This window comes from Macrobrachium nipponense, chromosome 4 (genome assembly GCF_015104395.2).
Source record: "Macrobrachium nipponense isolate FS-2020 chromosome 4, ASM1510439v2, whole genome shotgun sequence".
Lineage (NCBI taxonomy): Eukaryota > Metazoa > Arthropoda > Malacostraca > Decapoda > Palaemonidae > Macrobrachium > Macrobrachium nipponense.
Genome location: NC_061100.1, coordinates 145526792 through 145550842, shown reverse-complemented (window position 1 = coordinate 145550842; position 24051 = coordinate 145526792). Strand labels below are relative to the sequence as shown.

The following is a 24051-nucleotide window of genomic DNA, read 5'->3' as shown; positions in this document are numbered from 1 at the left end:
CTTGCAAAGAGAGGTGACCAAAGTGCTCAGGGAAATGGAGGCCACACAAACTATTAGATATTCAGAGAGAAACTTAAATAAATACCTGTTCTCAATTACTTTTGTTTTTGTCCATATCAATTTTACTTTATGCTGCAGAGGGGGCCTCTAATTTCGAAACACCTTTTATATACATATATATACATATGTATATATATATATTATATATATATATATAATATATATATATACACATAAGTATATCCTTACGTAAATGACAGATATTAAATGCAAAGTACACAGTCCCCTTAACTACGCTGCATGAACCCAAGAGAAAATCTAGTTGCTATTCCATTTAATGCAAGAATTCGTTATTATAGGGTAATAAATTTGTTTAAGCTCAACAAAGAATATTCAGGGGTGCGCAAGGCCCAGCCACTGACCTTTTCCGTCAAAGCAAATTTATCTCGTGGGATTGAATTTCATAAAAAATCATATTGGTCTGATTTGACTTACGTTTGCTCTTTGGACCATTTGTGCGTGGAAAGTAAGAGATTGAATCGTTCCGGAAGCTAATGAAGTAAGTTCCAATACCTAAAAGTTTTTGGTGGGCATCCTTTGTTGCCCACCCCCCCCACACCCCCAACCCCCAGTCACACCAAAAAAAAACATGAGAAGTATGGTTATCGCCTTTAAATGGCGTGATGCTTTTACTGTAATTAAAAGCAAAATAATTTTTTGAGTCGTTTAATTTCACAGGAAGTACAATCATGACTCTTTAGTAAAAAATGCACATTGTATGAAAATCTCTAACAATGAACACTTATATGAAGGACATTTCAGATGAACAGACGAACACCAGCACAGAATTTGAAAGTTTGAGAATAAATGAACTTACGATTTTTAATGTTTGCACACAGATACAAAGAATCCTGCCAACTGTAACAATCCTTTTACGCCCAAGATATTTCATTTTTTCTTTTTTTATCCTTTCTATACTTTATTCCAAAATAAACAAAACCTCAGATTCCCTGTTGATGCCTCGTCGACTGAGCATATGATGATTTATTGGTCCATTTTTGTTCTTCGTTTCACAAGATTTAGAATTTACAGATCAGTTAAGACTTACAACATACAGGTATGTCATTTCTTTTAGTTTAAGAAATAAAACCAAATTTATTTCCTGAAATTCCAAGGCACAACGGAACAACTCCAGTCTCCGAAAAAAAATGGTGTTTTAAGTGCATGGAATCCTTGATTTTCTAAGTGAAATTCTCTCGTATTAACAGAGACCTTTTACTCTGGGGGTTGGGTTCGACGGAGGGGAGAAGTCTAGCCCTTCATTCTGAAGGTGACGAGGTCTTCTTGCCGAAGGTGTCCACCCATGTGAATGGTACAGCAGGCCAACCTTCCTCCTGCGTTCCCTGTTGCGAGGCTGCCGGCATCCCCTCCTAAACCAAGATCATCAACTCCTGCGTGGACCTGGAGGGAATGAATTAATGTAATCTGAGTGCTTTTCTTCACTATGAATGAGTAGAGCACATCTTGGCAATGTACTTTCGTGTGAGGAAAATTTTGCTGAAGAGACTACGCTAAGACTTGCAGTTTGCAATCAACCATACGAGTTTCATCAGAGTTCAAAAAATCAGATTAAAATGTGGTAAACCATTTTGTTTTACACACAAATGGCAAACCAATTTATCACATAAAACTGAAAAACATTTATGGGTGTGCTCTTATCAAGGAATAAGGAATTGAATCTATAAAATATAGACGGATGTTCATATAGTTGCTGGGTTAACCTACTGGAAAATTGAACAAGTTAAGAAAACTTACAACGAGAGCCTTTCCAATTATGCTGTTGGTTCCATCGAAGGCAACCTTGTCGTCATGGATGACGTAACCACGGAGCTCCCCGTTTTCGTTCACTTCAACGTTGCCGAGATCACCCACATGCCTATTTTTAATCGAATATTATGAATAATGGGATCAACAAGACACTCATAAAGTATAAATTTTAATAAGTATATTATTATAAGTCTACATATATGTGTGTTTGTGTGTTTGTGTCTGTGTGTGCGTAAAGAGTGGCATAGAACTAAAGAAGCTTCCATCTTCCATGGCAGGATTCGAACAGAAGCATATGTCTAGTTCATGTCATGTTGTAGTGATAAGCGTCCGAAAGAAGTATGAGGAAGCCAAGAAGCTAGTGGGTAATTACGGCTATTATAAAAACATATCAAAACGACCACAAAATTCTATATACAGATTTTTAGACCTAAAAACGTCAACCATTTAAAGCCTATGATACAAACTGTGCAGGATGGTCTAGTCATTTGAAGGGAAATAAACCTGATTTCGATAGATATAACATTTAAAAGTTCACATGAGCTGTAATCGTCTTATATATGTCTCCGTAACATGGTGCTTAAGCATCCCTACTGGATGGCACCTCTGACGTGCATGTTTGAACACCACCATCACGGATATAGGCTTGTAGGGAAAAGCGTAAAGAAAAAAAGACAATGCCAGGAAATCGAGTAGTTAAGAGGTCATGTGGTTATTTAAAAATAGATGTTAAAAAGGATAATTCTGAATTTATGTCTGTGTTTGTATAAGTACATACATACTCATATTCAAACATATATATCTGGGCGCGCCCGCTCGTGCAAGCAAGCGCGCGTGTGTGTATGTTTCTGAACTAGACTAGACTTATGTCAGTGCGCTCATCATGAAGCACGAGTGCATCTTCCTAAGGATGAACAACGCGTCGACGTTTATTTGCCTCACAGATATAGGTTCCATTTGAAATCACTCTTCATATTTGAGTAATTTAACTGACATTTAGATAAGAGGATAAATTTCAGCCTTCAAGATGCGTAGGAGTTACAAGCACACACCACTACCAACCACTCCAAGGCAGAACGTTTTTTTTCTCTTGTTTGGGAAGCGCCTCAGTGGCGTGGTTGGTATGGTCTTTGCCTGCCACCTCGGTGGCCGCGAGTTCGACTCTCGGGCATTCCATTGAGGGGTCAGAGATGTGTATTTCTGGTGATAGAAGTTCACTCTTGGCGTGGTTCGGAAGTCACGTATAAAGCCGTTGGTCCCGTTGCTGAATAACCACTGGTTCCATGTTTGGGTGTTAGTGACATATTTGGGCCGAATACAAAACGTCCTTAGCTCATATAATTGAAACTCCCTGTTACTAAAGGATATGGCAAGACGAATATATATATATATATATATATATATATATATATATATATATATATATATATAATGTCTGTGTGTATGTATGTATATATATATATATATAAAATTTATGTTTATATATGTATGTGTGTCTGTGTTTATGTTCCAGCATAACTGAAATGCATGGAGTAATTACAACCAAACTTGGTTCAGCCCTAGTAGGAAGACTGGATAAGAGGTGTGAAAAATAAAATGTAAAAAATGATAGATATTATAGTGCGTTTACTTTTCTAAGATCGCTGTGGTGTGGCTTGTACAAATATCATACGTTGCCAATTTTCATGTTATGGTAATCATATTAGCTCCATGGAGTCTATTGAAATAGTTTTCATTTCTTGAAAAGTGGTTCTTTGTTTGCATCAGATATTTTGAATATATCTTATTTCGTATATTCTTCGTTAAAACCTCGGGTTCATTAATGAAAATGAAGATATGGCATATTTTTTCCTCGGCGATGCCAGATCTGAGTTTAGGGGACCTATGATTTCTAAGAGGATTTAAAAGATCATGGTCAATATCATTAAAGGATACTCGCTCTCCATCACCCACTGTGAAAAGTATGGACCAAGTGTCCCCCGTAAACGTCTTCACTCACCACCTGAGGCCAAGGAAATAGTCTATAATTTCGTGAAATAATTCGTTTTATAAAAACATCATGAAGGTCCTGTAACTGATGTTTCGAAGGCTATCCAGAGAACATCTGAAGCAACAAAAGTGCCAGAAATGACTATTCGTAGACTTAACAAGGAAGCAAGAGAGGCGGGAAATATAGTGGAATCTCCAGTGTTTCAAAAAAGAAAAGGGAAAGTGAGTCTGTGACTGACTTGGATGATTTTGATGAAAATATTTCTAAGGGCATAATAGATCGATTGACTTATGAATTTGTCACAAGTCCAAACACCAGAGACAACATGCCATTCAGCGTATCTATAATTATAGAAAGAGAACGAAGGAATAGCTAAATAGAATCGGGAATTAGAAAAAAAAAAAGTTAACAGGGAATAAGCATACCCTTTCCCTCGACTTCCAAGGTCTAAAGCGAATCCTTCTAAGAAGGATTATATCTGCGGGAAGCATTTAATGGGACTTACATACCCGTAGATATGACAACTCTGCCTTTTCTACCTGGCCCCACCCAAGCGATCTTAGAAAAGTAAACGCAGTATAGCATCTAATTCATAGTTAAGGTCTCTGAGATGAATAGTGACACTCCCTATGCCCTTTAAGTCTGAGTTCAGCCCCAATAGGAAGGAGTGGTGAAAATGGGTGAAAAATTAAATGTCAAAAATGACAGATATTACTGTCTAATCCATAGTTTTTGAGGTTGCTTTCGTGAATTGTGACGCTCCTGATACCCTTTAAGTCCAAGTTCAGTCCCTATAGGAAAGGGTGAAACAAAAAGTGTCAAAAATACTGGGCAATGTAATTGAAGGAAATATCTTAACAGGAGAAGGAGAGAGTGGGAGAGAGAGAGTGAGAGAGGGAGAGGAATTGAGACAGAGAGGTTAAAAAGTATATCTTAGTTAACCATACCACTCAGCTGATTAACAGCTCTGCTAGGGCTGCCCCGAAGGATTAGATATTTTTACGTGGCTAGGAACCAATTGGTTACCTAGCAAAGGGACCTACAGCTTATTGTGGGATCCGAGCCACATTAAATCGAGAAATGAATTTGTAATCACCAGAAACAAATTCCTCTGATTCCCGTTGGCAGAACGGGGAATCGAAATCGGAACTACCGAATCGGTAGGCGAGCACGTAAACCTCTCGTCCAACGAGGAAGCATGAGAGGTGTTAGGAGAAGAATGGAGAGAGAGAGAGAGAGAGAGAGAGTTTATCAGTTGTCATCCAGTTTTCCGGGTAGCGCTGGGTTGGCCAGCCAGTGTATATATATATATATATATATATATATATATATATATATATATATATATATATATATGTGTGTGTGTGTGTGTGTGTGTGTGTGTGTGTGTGTGTGTATATATAAGCGAATACCACATGAAAATGATAGGCAGAAATCCAAGCGCTTTCGTCTTTACTAAGACATTGTCAAGGAAGGAATGAAATACAGTTGGAAAGAATGTTATCAGGTAAACAAAAAGATCAAGAATACCAGATGGTTAATTGTCAAAAGGGTAAAAATCGAAGAGATAACCCAGGATTATCGGATATCACACAGTCACAAACCTAAACATAAATTTAACCCTAACAGAAACTACAACGTATCTATATATAGTCCAAAACATGTAGAAACTGAATATATTAATTTTGGTGCTTATGTTTATCTACAACTTTTTTCATTATGAAGGTATCAAGTTTAAATAAACCAAGACTTAAATTTAGGACATTTCCATTATTTGACTTGATGAAACAAGATTCAATGATATTTCTTTTAACTGTGTCAGTAATGGGATTAAGGCTCTTGCTTGACTCCAGTTATTCCCATGTAATGACAGAGGTAAAAGGAATATCATTGAATCTTGTTTCATCAAGTCACATAATGGAAATGTTCTAAATTTGACTCTTGTTTTATTTAAACTTGATCTCTTCACAATGAAAATAGTTGTAAATAAATATAAGCAACAAAATTAATATATTCAGTTTTTACTTGTTTTGGACTGTGCAGATACTTTGTAGTTTCGGTTAGGGTTAAATCTATGTTTAGATTTGTGACCGTCTGATATCAGATAATCCTGGATTATCTCTTCAATTTTTACCCTTTTGACAATTAACCATCTGGTATTCTTGATCTTGTTGTGTACCTGAGAACTTTCTCTCTAATTGTATTTCATTAGTTCCTTGACAATGTCTTAGTAAAGACGAAAGCGCTTATTATAGATATATATACGTGTATACATGTATATATGTCTGTATACATGTAATTCTCTTAAAATTCATGCAATAATTTGACTAACATGAACAATAAACCTGAAACAAAAGAAAGATTAATGTCATTTGTTACACGCAGGGAATGGGAAAGTAAAAGAAAATTAAAGGGTCGTGACCTTCCCTCAAGGGAAACTGACCTAACATCGTCCCCTGGCGCTCCGTGGGTCACACCTGTTGGATTGAAATGCCCTCCAGTTGAGCCACAGCTCTCGTCAGTCACTGGGCGTTCGTGGACATGGAAACCGTGGAGTCTTCCGGTCTGTAGACGAGAAGAAATGTTTGATAAAGGGCTCCAACCTCCGAAAGTTTAGTACTGTTAATATTCTAATTCTTTGTCTTTACTTTGCTGATTAATAATTCTATTATGATAACTGAATTTTTTTTTTTATCTTTCTCAATCTCTAATCTACTGAATGCTTGAAAATGAATGTTGCTGTTGAGAGTTAAGTAGATTTTCGTTATTCCTGTATATGGGTTTCGATATATTTCTGTCGGAAAAAATATTGTGGTATTTATTCTTCAGTTTTGTTCGATTAGGAAATAACAAGTAATATTCATTTATTTTAAAATTACATAGCTTTAACCAGTTTAGTTTTGCAGAATATTTTTCAAAAATTTAATAACTTGTGATTGTCACTGTCCTCGCTCAGACTAGCTGCCTTGCTGTACTTATGAGGGCAGACATTTGATGCTTAGAAAATTAATTCACTGTATACATTTCCACATGGAGAGTAGCTAACATTTCCTATTGATTCCGTTGTTATCGTAAAACTTACACTCGCGACATCAATGCCAGAGAGGTGAATGTCGAAGTAAACTGGACCTTTTCCGTCTTTCTGCAAAGGAAGTGAAGAAGTTTTGATAATCATGGAATTCTTTACTATATATTATTAAGAAACCTTCATTTACTTTAATGAGTGTCATTCCCCTGACGTAAATTCCTTATCCCTTCATCGATTCCCTCTGTCTGTGATTCATTGTGAAAACATTAGCTCATTTTGAGAGGGTAGGTTACAAGGATTTTGGTGAAATCACATGGCTTATATAGCCAAAGCTTCTTCTAAACACTACGATGTTGTTTTCTATATTTCATGAATTCGCTTTTAATCCCAGTGAATAAAGCTTTATTTTGACATTATCTTGTTAAGGACACCACTCCTAGTTTCTCTTCGTTCCATGTGTCTCTTTTGGAGGTGCTATTTCAGCTCTCGCTCTCTCAAGTTGAAAGAGAGAGTGCACACTCAAGGGTAGCAGTGTAACACCCATCAGGTTATCTCTAACCGAATTTATTTTGTTGAAATTAGTAAAATATTTAAGGTTGCACGACTTGGTGACTACTAGCTGTCCTGTACTTCCCAGCCTGAAACTCTTTCCATCCTCTGAGAAGCGACAAGGTCCTACTATGATCTCCTCCCACCCAAATTCCCTTCACCCCTTTTCCTGTACAATACGGTCTAGATGAGAACATTAAATTGTCCGCCAATGCGCCCTTAGCATTTAAAAATAAAAAGTATTTCATCCATTCATCTTGATGACGTTTTATTCATTCATTCATTCACTGGGCTATAGTTCACTTATATATTGTTGCTACCTGTTCTAGTCACCTAATTCATTCATGCAACACTCATTTTTGGATAGAGTAATGACCTGATAACTCCTGAAGTCAAAACAAAACTTCTCCAATGACACCATTTACCTGGGAGGATATTCAGTGTTCAAAATGGCTTCAACTCATCATCTTACCCTTTGAGAGATGATGACTGCTCCATGGACGTTGGAAGTGGGCACATCTTTATTGGGCTTCAGAGCGCACGACGCGTGCATCCAGGTGTCAGTGGGATGTCTGCCAGACCTGAGGCTGCCTGGAAGAGGCGACAAGCCCGGTCGCACCATCCCTGGGGCACCAGGAGCACCGGGAGCTCCTGGTCGACTCGGAGGGCCTCCGTGACCACCCTGGCTGTGTTCGTCGTGGTCGTGGTGACCGTGGTGGTCGACGTCATCAGAAGCGTGGCCATGGTCGTGCTCGTGGCCATACTCGTGTTCGTCTTCGTGCGAGTGAAGGCCGTGAGCATCATGCTCGTCAGGGTTGGGGTGGAGGGCCCGGTGGCCTGTGTGCTACAAAAAAGAAGAAGAAAAGGCGAAGAATTAATGTGCACTAATATCCGATATGTGAATGACTTTTCCATTACAGGAAAATAAAAGGAGGTGGCAAAAGACCAACAACAATAACGAAATGCTAACCAAAGTTGTGCCCTTTAACGTGTCTTGTAATGTATTGTATGTGTGTGTGTGTGTGTGTGTGTGTGTGTGCATGCGTGTCTGTGTGTTTATGGTTTTAAGAGCAAATAGCCAGAAACTTTTCTACTGCGAGTTCACTAACTGTTTATTCCGTACCTTATCTTCTTGTTAATTTCTTGATTTTCCCATCGGCATTCATTTAATTATCATTTCTCATTTTCTTTAAACTAACACTTTATATCACTGACAATATTTCTAAGTGGGAGATGAGAGGAAAGACTGAGATACAATGCTTACCTCATCATGATCATGATCATCATGTTCATGAGCATCATGATCATGATCATCATGATCGTCATCATCACCTTCATGACTGTCGTCATCATCATCATCATGACCCCTTGCCTTTGGTGGTCCATGCAGATGATCATGAGAAGGACCGGGTCCGTGAAGGTGTCCGTGAACGGGCTGCCCTGCGGTGTGGTCATCAATATGTCCATGGACCCCTTCCAGGTGCCTGTAAGAAATGGATTTCTGTGTTGTTATCAGGATAAATTTCTTATTCATTTTCCGTTATGTGTAGAAGCTGCACAGGAGTTCAGAGAAGGATGTTTGCCTTTGTGTGAAATGGTGCAGAGAAGGATAGACCCCTGGGAGCTGCTGTCTGTACTTGACTTGGTGTTTACAGCCGTGAAAGATGCAGAAATATTTAACCGAGTATTAACAGCTGAGGTCTGCAGATGAACTAATGTTAACCTCTGAAGAAGATGCAGAAATGTTTAGGTAATTGCTGCTGTATATAGATGACCTAGAGTTAACAGCTGGAGAAGTTCCAGAAATGTTTACTGAATTGCTGCTATGTGTAGATGACCCAGTGTTAACAGCTGAGGCCTGTAGATGAACTGGTATCAACAGCTGAATAAGATGTAGAAATGTTCAAAGAATTGCTGCCCTGTGAAGATGATCAATTGTTAACAGCTGAATAGGACGTATAAATGTTCAAGGAATTGGTGCCCTCTGTAAATGATTTGGTTTTAACAGCTAAAAAGGATGTAGAAAGTAGGTGATCTGGTGTTAACAGCTGAATAGGACGTAGAAATGTTCAAGGAATTGCTGCCCTTTGTAGATGATCTGGTGTTAACAGCTGAGGAAGATGCAGATGAATTAAAGGAATTGCTGATGTCTGCAGACGACCTGATTTTGATAGTTGATGAAGATGTGGAAATTTTAAAGTGTGAAATGTAGAGTAGAGGATTGAGCAATGAGCAAAGCAATGCTTAAGGTACAAGGTAAAGAATCAAAGGAAAGGGTACAGTTAGGAATATGGGTATTAGGATTTACGAAGATGAATTTGTAAAGGATATGTAGGACAATAGAGCCTAAAAAAGGAAAGAGATTTTCGATGCCTGACATGCACAAAAAGAGCAAATTAAAGAGAAAAGTACGGTAGACCTTAGAAGTGGTATGACATTTTTGGTCCAATAGTGTTGCACTGGCCTGCATTAGACCAGTCAGCTGACTGACTGATTTATTTGCGTAAACTGGCACCACAATACCTGTAATCACTGACTGAAAGAGGAAAAATGTCTTCACAAAATTTTTTCATGCAATAGTCCCTATATCCATATATATTTTACAAACATATTCCGTACCCATAAAATCATACAATGTTGGAGAAAAATTATAAAACCGGATAAAAAATTAAACTTTGCATGGGAAGGTTTCGAGTTTTTATCCTGCTATAAATCATTTTTATTCATTTTGCTCCACATGAAAAGGACTCGCGCTCTACAGATTTCTATGGAAGGGATTATCTATTTCCGACTTCAGCAACAAATAGTCAGGTACCTGTCTATTGTTGTTCAGTTATTCCTATTACTGGAATTACAGAAAAAGATAAAAAAAGAAATAAGAGTCCGGACAAAGACGAAAAAGGTGCAGGACTTCTTGCTGTAGTGTTGACACCATAAGATATTTTGATTTGCCTAAAAAGATGTAGATAGTAGACTATGCATAAATTTAATGAAATTTTAAAAAATTTAGAAAAGCAAAATATTCAAACAAACAAGAAGTACACACACACACATATATACATATATATATATATATATATATATATATATATATATATATATATATATATATATGGTCCCACAGTAGAAAGGTGAGTGAAAAACTGAGGACTTGGAACAAGTCCTTCCGTAGTATATTCTACATTTTTAATTGCGAGCTTAAAAATGTAGAATATAAATAACGAAACTACTTGTTCCAAATCCCCAGTTTTTCACTCACCTTTCCACCGTGAATTTGACGATATTCCCAAGCACGTGTTCCTTCGTGCTACATTGGAGATATATATATATATATATATATATATATATATATATATATATATATATATATATATGTATATATATATATACATATATATATCTGTGTGTATATGTGTATATCTGGAGAAAGAGAGAGAGAGAGAGAGAGAGAGAGCAATCTCACATTAAAAGTTCGTCGCTGTGGTGCTCGTTGTGTCCAACGTGAGGATGGTGAAGGTGGTGGACGTGGTGTTCATGGTGAAGGCCTTCAACTTCTCGCATGACCTGTAAAACAAATTGTGATGAGCGATCGATCTTTTGGAGGATTCATAAGGAAACTCTGGTTGTAGTGGGAGTTGTAATAATCATAACAGGAAAAGCTTATCTTTTCTGTCTCGTTAGGATATGCCATAGTTAGGATATGTCATTATCTGGATATTCCATGATTAGGATATGTCACTGTTAGGATATATCATAGTTAGGATATGAAATTGTCAGGATATGCCATAGTTAAGAGATGTCATTGTGAAGTTGTGTCATAATTATGATATCTCATTGTCAGGATATGCTATATATATTTAAGATATGTCATTGTGATGATATGTCATAGTTAGGATATGGCATTGTCAAGTTATGTCATAGTTAGGAAATGTCATTGTTAAGATATTTCATAATTAGGACATGTCATTGTCAGGATATGGCATATTTAGGATACGTCATAGTTAGGATATGTCATAGTCAGGATATGTTATAGTTAGGATATGCTAAAGTTAGGATATGTCATTGTCAAGATATGTCATAGGTAGGATATGCCATGATTAGGTTATGTCATTGTTAGGTTATTTACAGTTAAGACATGTCATTTTTAAGATATTTCATAGTTAGGATATGTCATTGTTAAGATATGCCATGGTTAGGATGTATCATTATCAAGATATGTCATGGTTATGATATGCCTTTTTTTATGTTACAGTTAGGATATGACATTGTTAGGCTATGTCATTGTCTGGATATTTGATAGTTAGGACATGTCATTTGTTAAGATACGCCTGAGTTAGGGTATGTCATTATTAGGACATGTCATACTTAGTATATTTCTTTGTTAAGATATACCATAGTTAGGATATGTCACTGCGAAGATATGTTGATGGTTAGGATGTATCATTGTTAGGATATGTCATAGTTAAGATATGTCATTCTTAGGATATATCATAGTTAGGATATGCCATAGTTAGGATATTTATCATTGTTAGGACATGTCATAGTTATGTTATGTCACTGTTAGGATATTTCATAATTAGGATAAGTCATTGTTAAGATATTTCAGTTAGGATATATCATTGTTAAAATATGTCATAGTTAGGATATGCCGTAGTTCGGGTAAGTCATTGTTACAATATGCCTGTTAGGCTATATGTCATTCTTAGAATGTCATGGTTAGGATGTCATAGTTAGGATATGTCATTGTTAGCATATTTCATAATCTATATATGTCAGTGTTGGGATGTCATAGTTAGGATATGTCACTGTTAAGATATTCCATAGTTAGTGACACTTATCGCCATAGAAACAGTAAAATTGCTTTGTAAGTCATAATTATCAAAAAGAAAATACAAAAATACTTTACTTGAGCTGCTTGCAGTAACAGTCACAATTATCACGTAAAAAACACTGCAAGATGTAGTATCATGGAAGAAATACTAAAATACTTTATTTGTGCAAGCTACTAATAGTCATTTACAGTAGCCAGTCACAATTATCATGAAAATACCAAAATTCTGTATTCATGCAAATTATAATAACAATCCCAATTTTCATGATAGAAATAAATACTGTAATTACTTTGTTTGTGCAAGTTAGAGTCATAGTTTTTATGCAGTCTTAATTCTCATGAAGCGAATACTAAAACATTTTTTTTTTCAGGTAAAACTGAGTCATAGTTATTACCACAAAAAGATAAAACTACATTTTTTTTCAACTTTCAGTTGCTCATAGTTATCAAGAATGACAAACTAAAACTGCGATGTGTTAGACAAATTATAACTGAAATTATCCTAAAGGTGAGAACAGTAAAATTACCCAATTCACTGACAGAGTTACCTCATCAAAAGGAACCCAGAGAATCTTTTAGAAATTAGCGCTAATTGGAGGTAAACTGCTCCGCCTCGTCAGCGTTCTGTTTACAATTAAAACTTCATGAATAAGAATTTTGAGTTGTCTCTCGTTAGAATCACGACCGAAAATTGTACCTTGGTTGAGAGGAATGAAATATTGTTAATTCTATCAATGTCCGAATTATTTTGAGCAAGTGTGGATTAAATTGTTATAACGGACTATTCGAATTAGTTGAAACAATAAATACAAAGTAATGTGGTCATATATCGCTTCTGAAAGATTTGAAGTCTGAAAAATATGGAAGATGCGAACGATCAAGCAGATGAACAAATAATTTTTAATGAGAGAGAGAGAGAGAGAGAGAGAGAGAGAGAGAGAGAGAGAGAGAGAGAGAGAGAGAGAGAGATTTCTGCTTACACAAAGAGCAAGGGAGAAAGAGTTCTGCTTATTCAAATGAACAAAAGTCAAAGTAAATAATGTGTTCGAGTTGGTGCGTGTGTGAGTATGTGTGACACAGGCGGACAGAAAGCACTGCAAGGCCCACTGCTAATGGTACCCAGCGTCCTCTGCGGCAATTTATTGCCTACTGACCTCATCATGATTATCCTCTTTGTGTCCTTCGTGTAAATGACGAACTATTTCTTGGCGGATGTCGCTGACCTCTTCCCACAGAGCTGTCAGGTTCCTCACGACGAAGTTGAGGTCGTGGTCCTCTGCTCGGAAGAAAAGAATATGTGACTAGACAGACATCCACACAGGGGCAGAAGTCTCTCAATCATTTCTCGAAATCAGTAAGATATCTGTAATGTCAAGAAACCCGAGGGCAAAATGCTCTTTCTCTCGCTACTTATCTATATGACTACCCTCTTTCTCTTTCTTTCAGCCTTGTTATAGGTCCTAGTCTTATGAGCACCTCTTTTATAAAAATGTATCTTCCTATAGTGAAGAAACTACTAAGAAATCAAAACTGGTTTAGCTTTTAGACAGCTGCTCTGATTGTAAATATCTTTTGATAATATATCTCGATTTTGGAAAGCAAGTTCATGTAAAGTCTTATAACTCATCTTTAAACAAAGGATATGAACAGCATTGGGGGTATTTTCGAAAATGTCAGCCATTATGAATAATCAAGTTCACTTACTTTTCATGCTTAATTTATTTATTTATCTTTAGGAATACCAATGTTTCTGGCTTTTGGATCACAAAAATGTCTGTTTTCCCTAAACTGTACGACCTCTGGGTTGTTTTCGAAAATGTTACTGTATTCGTTAATTAGACTTCTAGCATTTAGAACCCGTGTTATCTACAATCTTAGTATCTTAAGGAAAGTGTTATCTACAAAGTTAATTCTTTCGGAATTGTGTCATATAAAGTGCCAACCCTTTTGTCCTGATATCAGATGCAAAACTAACCATCTGTAATTCATATTTGCTCAAATGCTAATGCTCTACCTTTCGTGAACAATTTATCAAAAAAGCTAGAAAATCTAAGTGGTTGTATGATACCGAAGATATTATATTAGTTGCCTTATATCTAAAAGGTCAGTTCCCTGCTTTCCAAATTGCTTATCAGCCCTGCGACACTATACCTAACCGAATAGGTCCGTGAAGAGGCTGATCAGGTGGAACGATCTGCAGAGTCAGGGTCCTCTCTAAAGGCACCTTCGTGGTCACTTTGCAGACGTATTTCCCGTTGTCCCTTTCTCGCGCAGACTGTATCCTCAGGAACCAGGTCTGCGTCTGTTCTTCGTAAATTGCCGATATGCGCTTGTCAGGAACGTATCTGAGTGTGTCTATAGCTAAGACAACGCCGTCTTTCTCTCTGCTCCAGATGACGGAATGGGCACCCAGATTCTCCACCCGACACGGTAGATAGACGTTGCCTGATGGGTGCGCGCGAAAGATAGTGGGCGTGGTGTCGTCCATCATAGTCTCCAGAAGGCCAGCTCGGAGCTGTCGCTGGATTTTGACGCGTTTTCTCAGTTCGTGGTATTTCCCGGTGTTCCGCCTAGCTCTTTTCGGAAGCAATGGTCCTTCCTGCGTTTTTTCTTCGCTGCAGGAAACACTCGAGGTCCAGGAACCGTCGACGCAAAGGGCCATTCTTTGGGTCGCGTTTCCACAGGTAATGATTGCGGCTCTTCCTCCGAATAGGAAAGTGACCGATGTGTTGTCTGGGTTGGAGGGAGGCGGACAGGAGGCCTCTAGATGCGGTTTGCTAAGAGCGACGGCCACGAGAGTATATACAGAAATGCCTAACAATAACGAGGCCATATTTAATTTTCGACTGCTTACAGACATAGTTAACGACTGATGCTACCGCAGTTATTACTCGAGAATGAAGATGGGGATGATATACGCCAGTCTGAATTGAAAGTAATAGAAGGCAATGGACGTTATGCAGATAACAAAATTTATCTTCCTAATCCCGATGCTGAAACTATTTGCGGACTATCAAAGCAGACCACAAACTTAGATATCTATATAAATAAGAAGAAAAATCTAATGAAGTTATAAATGGCTAAGATAGCACGGATTCATTTCCGTTCAGTTCTTTCCCGTAAGACAGGACGTTTATAATCCACAAGTAACTAACAGCGAGCAAAGCTTGAAATCTTCTGCACAATGTGTTGTTAGAAATTCAGCAATTAATATAACCAAAATAAAGGGGGAAAAATAAGCGATAACGGTAATCTCCTGACGAGGGAATAACGTTAGCCTAATCTCCTGACGAAGGAAGAAAGGTAGTCTAATCTCCTGACGAGGGAAGAACAGCAGTCTAATCTCCTGACGAGGGAAGAACAGCAGTCTAATCTCCTGACGAGGGAAGAACGGTAGTCTAATCTCCTGACGAGGGAAGAACGGTAGTCTAATCTCCTGACGAAGGAAGAACAGTAGTCTAATCTCGGGAAGAACAGTGGTCTAATCTCCTGACGAGGGAAGAACAGTAGTCTAATCTCCTGACGAGGGAAGAACTGGAAGATTTAGAGGGAGGAGAAGGAGGAGGAGATCTCGTGTCCCTGATCCGTCAGTCCCGAACGTCGAGGGAACACTGAGCCTTGCACGAAGGTCCGAGGTTTGACATCCCTTTCAAATGAGAGCCAGCCCTTTCACACGGGTCGTGTGTGGCTATGATAATGAGCTTAAATATGACGGTTGACTGGTTGACAACTGCTTCAAACGTCTGGTGACCGTGGCTTGACTCACACGATTTTGGCTGGTCGCGTCTCCTTGTCCGCATCATTTAACCAAATCGTCAAATTTAAATTCGCCTCTCGGGGACCAGTCAGACACCCTGTGGGTTGGGGTATATTTATTCCTTCCTTTTTTTATTTTAGGTTCTTTGTTGTTTCCTTCCTTCCTGCTCTCTTCTTATTTCGTATCGAATTAAAAAGAATAGAGGAGTATCTATCTGATCAGCTCTTTCGTAGAAAATCAGGACATTCAGAAGTAGGAGGAGCCTTTTTATTTGTTGGGGTTACAGAAACGCTGCCTACCATATGCACCTGTAGTTTCTTCGTTCATACACTCAGATTATGCAGATCTGCATATGCATTATAGATGTATACTTACTGCGTATACACTATAAATATTTGCACATGACCAAACACCAAGACAGGCTTGAGATGAAAGGCGCTCTCGCGTAGTTCAGAACATTAAAAACTCCCTTTGAGTAACTTGGGGTAATTTCGACCATATTTCAAGATGCAGTGCCTTCCATTCACGGTCGCCATTGGCAAAAAGGAGAGAAGTGTCACTTTCTGACGTTCGTTCTTCCTATTTAAGAAAATGAAAAGATAAATCACTTACCACCTGCGGGAGCTCCCAGAGCAAGTGCCAACAGGGGAGCTAATATCCAAATACGTAACATCCTGTAAAGACAAAAGGAGTGAGAGATGAAGATATTAGTTACTGATAGTCATGAATATGCATATTTTTCTTGTATTAAGAAAAAATTACGGTTATTAACAGCATGTTTAGATTTGCCATCGTCCAGCCAGGGCTGACCAGACTTATAGTACCGTCAATAATAATAATAATAATAATAATAATAATAATAATAATAATAATAATAATAATAATAACTTGATAAAGCATCTTTGTAGTCATCTGCTTCAAGCACGCGCGAAGAATGCTAATTTTCTTCGTTCTTTCTAGATATAATAACCATCATGTTCTAACAGTTCCGTCCATTTCAGCCAATAGTTTTGACGAAACTATTGTCTTCCATACGGTATACAAGACCGCACCACCTCAACCAAGTCCCTGATCCATTTTCTCAGCTACGTTATCTTTCATACTATATTATAGTATATCCAAATTTCTCACCCATCTAACCCTTATAGTGAAAGGATTCAATATAATCTTTAAAATTCTTCCAAATAATTGTTACCACAAACAACAAAGCACATTCAAATACACCTCATAAATGCTACCCTGATAATTATCAACTGTTCACCCCGGTAACGTCTACCTTTTTCCTGAGTTATATATATATAATCCAAATGAAATCTCGCCATATATCCCCTACACGTGCCACCCAATTTCAGTCAAGGAAGTTTCACGATCAGGATCCTTAATCCTTAGTTTCCCACGCCTTGTTTGCCCTTGCAGTCACCAGTTGGGTACACATCTTGGACTAAACGACCCCCTTTTATAAAGATGCTTTTCATCCTTTTCTGCGTTTCATGACGTGTGAAATCGGCGGTAGGTTTCATGGCTTATCCATTTGTTCCTCCTAGGTCTTTAATTGGGAGCCTAATGTGTTACTTCCTTCTTCTTCTAGTTCTTTATTATTCTTGTATACTGCAATGTCATCATTTCTTATCGCAGCATCTAAATAATCTGCTAGTCTACAAGGTACTCAAGCTCTTCCAACGCTGAAAATGACAAGTAAATAACTAACCAATGCAGTTGTGTGCAAGGGGGTCAGAACTTCACCCTAATTTCTCGAATTCTAGGGAATTGCTTTGCCTTCATCAGAACCGACAGAGCATTAGAACACGGAATGCTTAAAGTTCCAACGGTTTAAAAATAGTTCTTTTTATATTTACAAAACATAATATCCTTATATGTTTAGCCAGAATTTATTTCTCAATAACAGGCATAACGTGGCACCCTATGAACTTCGTAAATCGTAAATACTATTGCCTATTATAGTCTGCTAGGCTACTGCACAAATAAGAACGACTTTTCTTCTAACGTATTCAGTCTCTTAAAGTTTATTTTAGAAGACTAAATCCAAAATTGATTGACCTCATTATCTGGAGTATATATAACCACTATCTTTGTTTTTGTTTTAGGTAGATTTTCCTTTTCCATGCATAATTGTTTCACATCATGATAATTATTCAGCTAGCATCCAACTAGTTGTCTTTTTCTTGATAAATTAACACCTTCAAGATTGTTTTTGTCCTCAGATGCCAAGAGAATGATACTATCAACCAATTATCTTCATCACAGTTAGTTCACACCGATCAAAATAAGTGTTTCTAGACTGCAAGGCTTTCCTACCAGCTCCATATACAAATTTCTTAAAATTTCCTATCCATATCACGTAACTTTATTCTTACATTTTTAGCTCTTCCAGCAACTTCCAGGCTAAAGCACTGTATGCAAGACTTTAATAACCCGATTAAGAGAGAATGAAACTATACTTTCCCAGCAGTTATCAGCAGTTTGCATAGATTAGCCAGCATGCCAGGATGTTATGTAAGGGTTTGATCTCTATAACAGTGGCAATAGCTGTAAGTACTGGTGACAAGTTTGAGTTTCTTTTAATGAAAATATTCCAGGAGTAACTGTGGAAGGTTCTAGAAACTATCAAGTCAGACACAGTACTTTGCAGACACCATGTATATGCACTCAAAAAAGTTCTATAAACCATCAGCGTTGATGTTAGCAATTCCAGATTCGGTATTAATGTGAAAACTTACACAAATAAGTGAAGCAAGACAGTAAACACTGGAACATAAATCTATATTGTATGAAATGATTGCTGAACCATGTACCCTTCAAGGAGGGGGAGTGTGAAAGTTGAATGTGAATGACAGATAAAGGTTGAACATGGTGAAAGTTTAATTTATGTAACCTAATATATGTAACATAAGAAATATTCAAAGGATGAAACGTGTAGACAGAAAGAAGTTGTAAACTGGTTAGCGTAAGGAAAGTTAAACCTAATACCTACTAGACTGATGGATAGAGTAGAGTCAGTGGGAAGGACGGACCTTTATATCTAAGTAAGTGGTGAATGCATGAAAAGTAGAGGTGAGTGGTGCAGTGTGAAAGCTTTAAAGTGTTGCTGATAATTTTCTACTTTTTAAAGAAAGCCTGTGGTCGTAACTGTGTTTTTTTAAATCTGTGATTCCCCCAGCTACGGAAACCGATTAGTATATATATATATATATATATATATATATATATATATATATATATATATATATATATATATATATATATATATATATATATATATATATATATATACATGCTGGTATAAATGTTCTGTAACAACAGAGTTCCATCTAATAAAAGGAGCCCATAAAAACACCAAAATAGAGAAAAAGTACTATATTTCAGAGACTGCTGTCTCCCTCTTCAGTAGATGAATGAGAAAAAGTTCACAGAAAAGGTGGTATTTTACCAAGAGGTCCATCCACAAACAAGCCATTTTAAGTCACCCCGCTGATAATCTTCCTCTAATCTTCTTAAGGGTTGGTTGAATGAAGACGGTTGTCGATCGTGTCCGAAATCCATCCTCCTTTTGAGATGTTCATTACCTGCCTCTCTTTTATTAAGGCCGATTCCATCATTTGACTCTTGTACCGGCAGTTGCTGCTATAAATTACACGTGACAAATTCCAGTTTATTCTATGGTTATGTTCATTTATATGGTTGAAAATAGCCCGAGTTCTGTTGTCCATACCTAACTGACCGTTTGTGTTGTATTAATCTCTGGGGAAGGGATTTACCTGTAAATCCGATGTAAGATTGGTCACAGTCCTGGCATGGGATTTCGTATACCCCCAGAGTCCTTTGGAGATGTTCTTTTTTGGTGTTGACGTAATCAGGGATTTGGCTAAGGTGTTTGGGTAAGTAAATACAAAAGGGTTCGATTTTCCGAGGGGGTTGGTTATTCTCTTAATCGTGTCCAGGTGGGGAATTATTATTTTATTGTTGGGTGTATCTCTGGTCTTGTCTTTAGGGGGTCGGTAGAAAATTACGTTAGCTTTTGTGAATTGCTTTCTCAATTATATGGTCAGGTATTTTTAAAGACGAAAGTTGCTTGCGAATTAGTTCAAATTCTTTTCCCAGGAATTCTGGGGAACAAATTCGTAAGGCTCTTAAGAACAAGTTACTAGCTACACCTATTTTGATAGAAATGTCATGATAGCTAAAGTAGTGAATGTATGAAAGTGAGAACGTTGGTTTTCTGTATATGGTAAATTTGTATTCTGTCGTATCTCTGAATATTAAAACATCAAGAAAAGGAATTTTGTTGTCTGTTTCCCATTCAACTTAAATTTGATGCTGGGCACTAATGTGTTTAATTTCGAGAGGAATTCATTGAAATTGCCCCACCTATTATCCCAAAAAGTGTTTAGGATATCATCCACGTATCTCATCCACAGCATGTTTGTTTTTGGTTTTATTGCATTTATTACTGTAGTTTCAAAGTATTCCATGTACAGATTGGCTAGAACAGGACTTAAAGGACTACCCATACTACACCCGAATTTTTGCTTGTAGAATGATTCCCCGAATGAAAAATTACGTTATTAGATGCACATAATTCAACTAGCTTTATTATTTTGTCAAAGCGCCAATGGGGAAATGATCTGAATAGGGGGATAATTTTACCCTTAAAAACTGAAGAACGTCCTGTACTGGTACTTTAGTGAACAAGGAATCTACATCAAGGCTTAAAAGTTTTATGTTGTGAAGTGGTATATGTGCTTCTCTGAATTTGTGACAAAAAATCTTCCGAATGTTTAATGTGACTGGGAGAAAATGTGCCTAAAAAGGGGAAAGGAGGCCAGCTAACCATTTAAAAATTTTGTAATTGAAAGCTCCGGCACATGAAACGATGGGTCTGAATGGAAGATTGTCTTTGTGAGTTTTGGGAAGGCCATAAAAATAGGGTAATTTAGGATTAATTACTTTAAATTTCTCTAATAGTTCAATACTCTTTTTGTCTTTGCCAATTAATCTTACTTTCCGAAAAAATTCTGTGGGAACGTTTTGTGGAGGGGATTTTTCGTCAGTTTTTCGTATGTGTTTGTGTCGCTAAGGAGCTGGTTGATTTTGTCAAGGTAGAAGTCTTGTCCATATAATTATTACGATTTTGCCGTCTTTGTCGGATCTACTTATTATAACATCTAACTTTTTTAGCGAGTGGATGGCTATCATGAATCTGCGGGGAACAGGATATTTCTTATGTAAGTCAGTTAAAGCATTTAGTAACACTCCTTTTAAACATATCTCTTCAACGGTTGTAGTTTTTATCAGATATGAATTTATCAAAAGCCACTATGAAGTCTAGGTTGTTTTTGCGGTCTGGCATAAGGGCAAAGGATAAGCCTAAATTTAAAACTAAATGTTGATTTACAGTAAGGGGGGTGTGGTTATAAGTTTAAAACTTTGTCTTGTTGCTCAAGATTATTCCATGCACTATTGTCTATTAGGTTATTTAACTTGCGTAGAAGTGTCTGGTTGAATGAGTCACCCTATTATAGGCAGCAATGTCGGAACAGAATGAAATCAGATACCTGTATATGTGGTCCGTAGTGAGGAGGCGAAGATTAGACTGGGTTCCATATATCACTCTGCGTAGTGACGAAGATACGAAAAACTGACGAAAAATCCCCTCCAAAACGTTCCCACAGAATTTTTTCGGAAAGTAAGATTAATTGCAAAGACAAAAAGAGTATTGAACTATTAGAGAAATTTAAAGTAATTAATCCTAAATTACCCTATTTTTATGGCCTTCCCAAAACTCACAAAGACAATCTTCCATTCAGACCCATCGTTTCATGTGCCGGTGCTTTCAATTACAAAATTTCTAAATGGTTAGCTGGCCTCCTTTCCCCTTTTTTAAAGGGGGCACATTTTTCCCTCCCAGTCACTCAATTGTTAAACATTCGGAAGATTTTTGTCACAAATTCAGAGAAGCACATATACCACTTCACAACATAAAACTTTTAAGCCTTGATGTAGATTCCTTGTTCACTAAAGTACCAGTACAGGACGTTCTTCAGTTTTTGTAAGGGTAAAATTATCCCCTATTCAGATCATTTCCCATTGGCGCTTGACCAAAAATAATAAAGCTAGTTGAATTATGTGCATCTAATAACGTATTTTCATTCGGGGAATCATTCTACAAGCAAAAATTCGGGTGTAGTATGGGTAGTCCTTTAAGTCCTGTTCTAGCCAATCTGTACATGGAATACTTTGAAACTACAGTAATAAATGCAATAAAACCCAAACATGCTGTGGATGAGATACGTGGATGATATCCTAACATTTTGGATAATAGGTGGGGCAATTTCAATGAATTCCTCTCGAAATTAAACACATTAGTGCCCAGCATCAAATTTAAAGTTGAATGGGAAACAGACAACAAAATTCCTTTTCTTGATGTTTTAATATTCAGAGATACGACAGAATACAAATTTACCATATACAGAAAACCAACGTTCTCACTTTCATACATTCACTACTTTAGCTATCATGACATTACTATCAAAATAGGTGTAGCTAGTAACTTGTTCTTAAGAGGCTTACGAATTTGTTCCCCAGAATTCCTGGGAAAAGAATTTGAACTAATTCGCAAGCAACTTTCGTCTTTAAAATATCCTGACCATATAATTGAGAAAGCAATTCACAAAGCTAACGTAATTTTCTACCGACCCCCTAAAGACAAGACCAGAGATACACCCAACAATAAAATAATAATTCCCCACCTGGACACGATTAAGAGAATAACCAACCCCCTCGGAAAATCGAACCCTTTTGTATTTACTTACCCAAACACCTTAGCCAAATCCCTGATTAACGTCCAACAAAAGACATCTCCAAAGGACTCTGGGTATACGAAATCCCATGCCAGGACTGTGACCAATCTTACATCGGATTTACAGGTAAATCCCTTCCCCAGAGATTAATACAACACAAACGGTCAGTTAGGTATGGACAACAGAACTCGGCTATTTTCAACCATATAAATGAACATAACCATAGAATAAACTGGAATTTGTCACGTGTAATTTATAGCAGCAACTGCCGGTACAAGAGTCAAATGATGGAATCGGCCTTAATAAAAGAGAGGCAGGTAATGAACATCTCAAAAGGAGGATGGATTTCGGACACGATCGACAACGTCTTCATTCAACCAACCCTTAAGAAGATTAGAGGAAGATTATCAGCGGGGGTGACTTAAAATGGCTTGTTTGTGGATGGACCTCTTGGTATAAATACCACCTTTCTGTGAACTTTTCTCATTCATCTACCTGAAGAGGGAGACAGCAGTCTCTGAAATATAGTACTTTTTTCTCTATTTTTGGTGTTTTTATGGGCTCCTTTTATTAGATATATATACATATATATATGTATATATATATATATATATATATATATATATATATATATATACATATGTATGTATATATTATATATATATATATATATAGATATATATATATTATATATATAATATATATTTGTGTGTGTGTGTGTAATAAAGTACATATATATAATATATATATATATATATATATATATAATTATAATTTATATATATAATATATAATTATACTAATAAAAGGAGCCCATAAAAAACACCAAAAAAAGTAGAGAGAAAAGTACTATATTTCAGAGACTGCTGTCTCTCTTCTTAGGTATATGAATGAGAAAAGTTTACAGAAAAGGTGGTATTTATACCAAGAGATTCGTCCACAAGTAAGCCAATTTAGGTCACCCCCGCTGATAATCTTCCTTTAATCTTCTTAAGCGTTGGTTTGAATGAACACTGCAGTCGACGATATCTGATGTCCAATTCCCTTTTGAGATGTTCATTACCTGCTTCTCTTTTATTAAGGCCGATTCCATCATTTGATTCTTGTACCGGCAGTTGCTGCTATAAATTACACGTGACATATTCCAGTTTATTCTATGGTTATGTTCATTTATATGGTTGAAAATAGCCGAGTTCTGTTGTCCATACCTAACTGACCGTTTGTGTTGTATTAATCTCTGGGGAAGTGATT

At 37.0% G+C, this 24051-nt stretch overlaps 1 protein-coding gene across 2 annotated transcripts in view; it reads right to left on the bottom strand.

Moving 5' to 3' along the window:
* Positions 1 to 710: 710 nt before the first annotated feature.
* The window catches only part of LOC135211257 (homeotic protein female sterile-like), a 42800-nt gene continuing 19459 nt past the window's right edge, over positions 711 to 24051 (bottom strand). Inside the window, exons 2-10 of one of the 2 annotated variants that reach the window (XM_064244553.1) lie at positions 16595 to 16656; positions 13380 to 13501; positions 10858 to 10958; positions 8659 to 8878; positions 7867 to 8238; positions 6900 to 6959; positions 6261 to 6382; positions 1816 to 1936; positions 711 to 1461 (exon numbers count right to left, since the gene is read on the bottom strand). In XM_064244553.1, the coding sequence (XP_064100623.1) occupies positions 1312 to 1461; positions 1816 to 1936; positions 6261 to 6382; positions 6900 to 6959; positions 7867 to 8238; positions 8659 to 8878; positions 10858 to 10958; positions 13380 to 13501; positions 16595 to 16655 (1329 nt within the window). In that variant the 5' untranslated portion in view covers position 16656 and the 3' untranslated portion in view covers positions 711 to 1311. Of the gene's footprint in view, positions 1462 to 1815; positions 1937 to 6260; positions 6383 to 6899; positions 6960 to 7866; positions 8239 to 8658; positions 8879 to 10857; positions 10959 to 13379; positions 13502 to 14376; positions 15924 to 16594; positions 16657 to 24051 lie in introns of those variants that run through there. The other variant, XM_064244552.1, reaches the window with a different exon arrangement.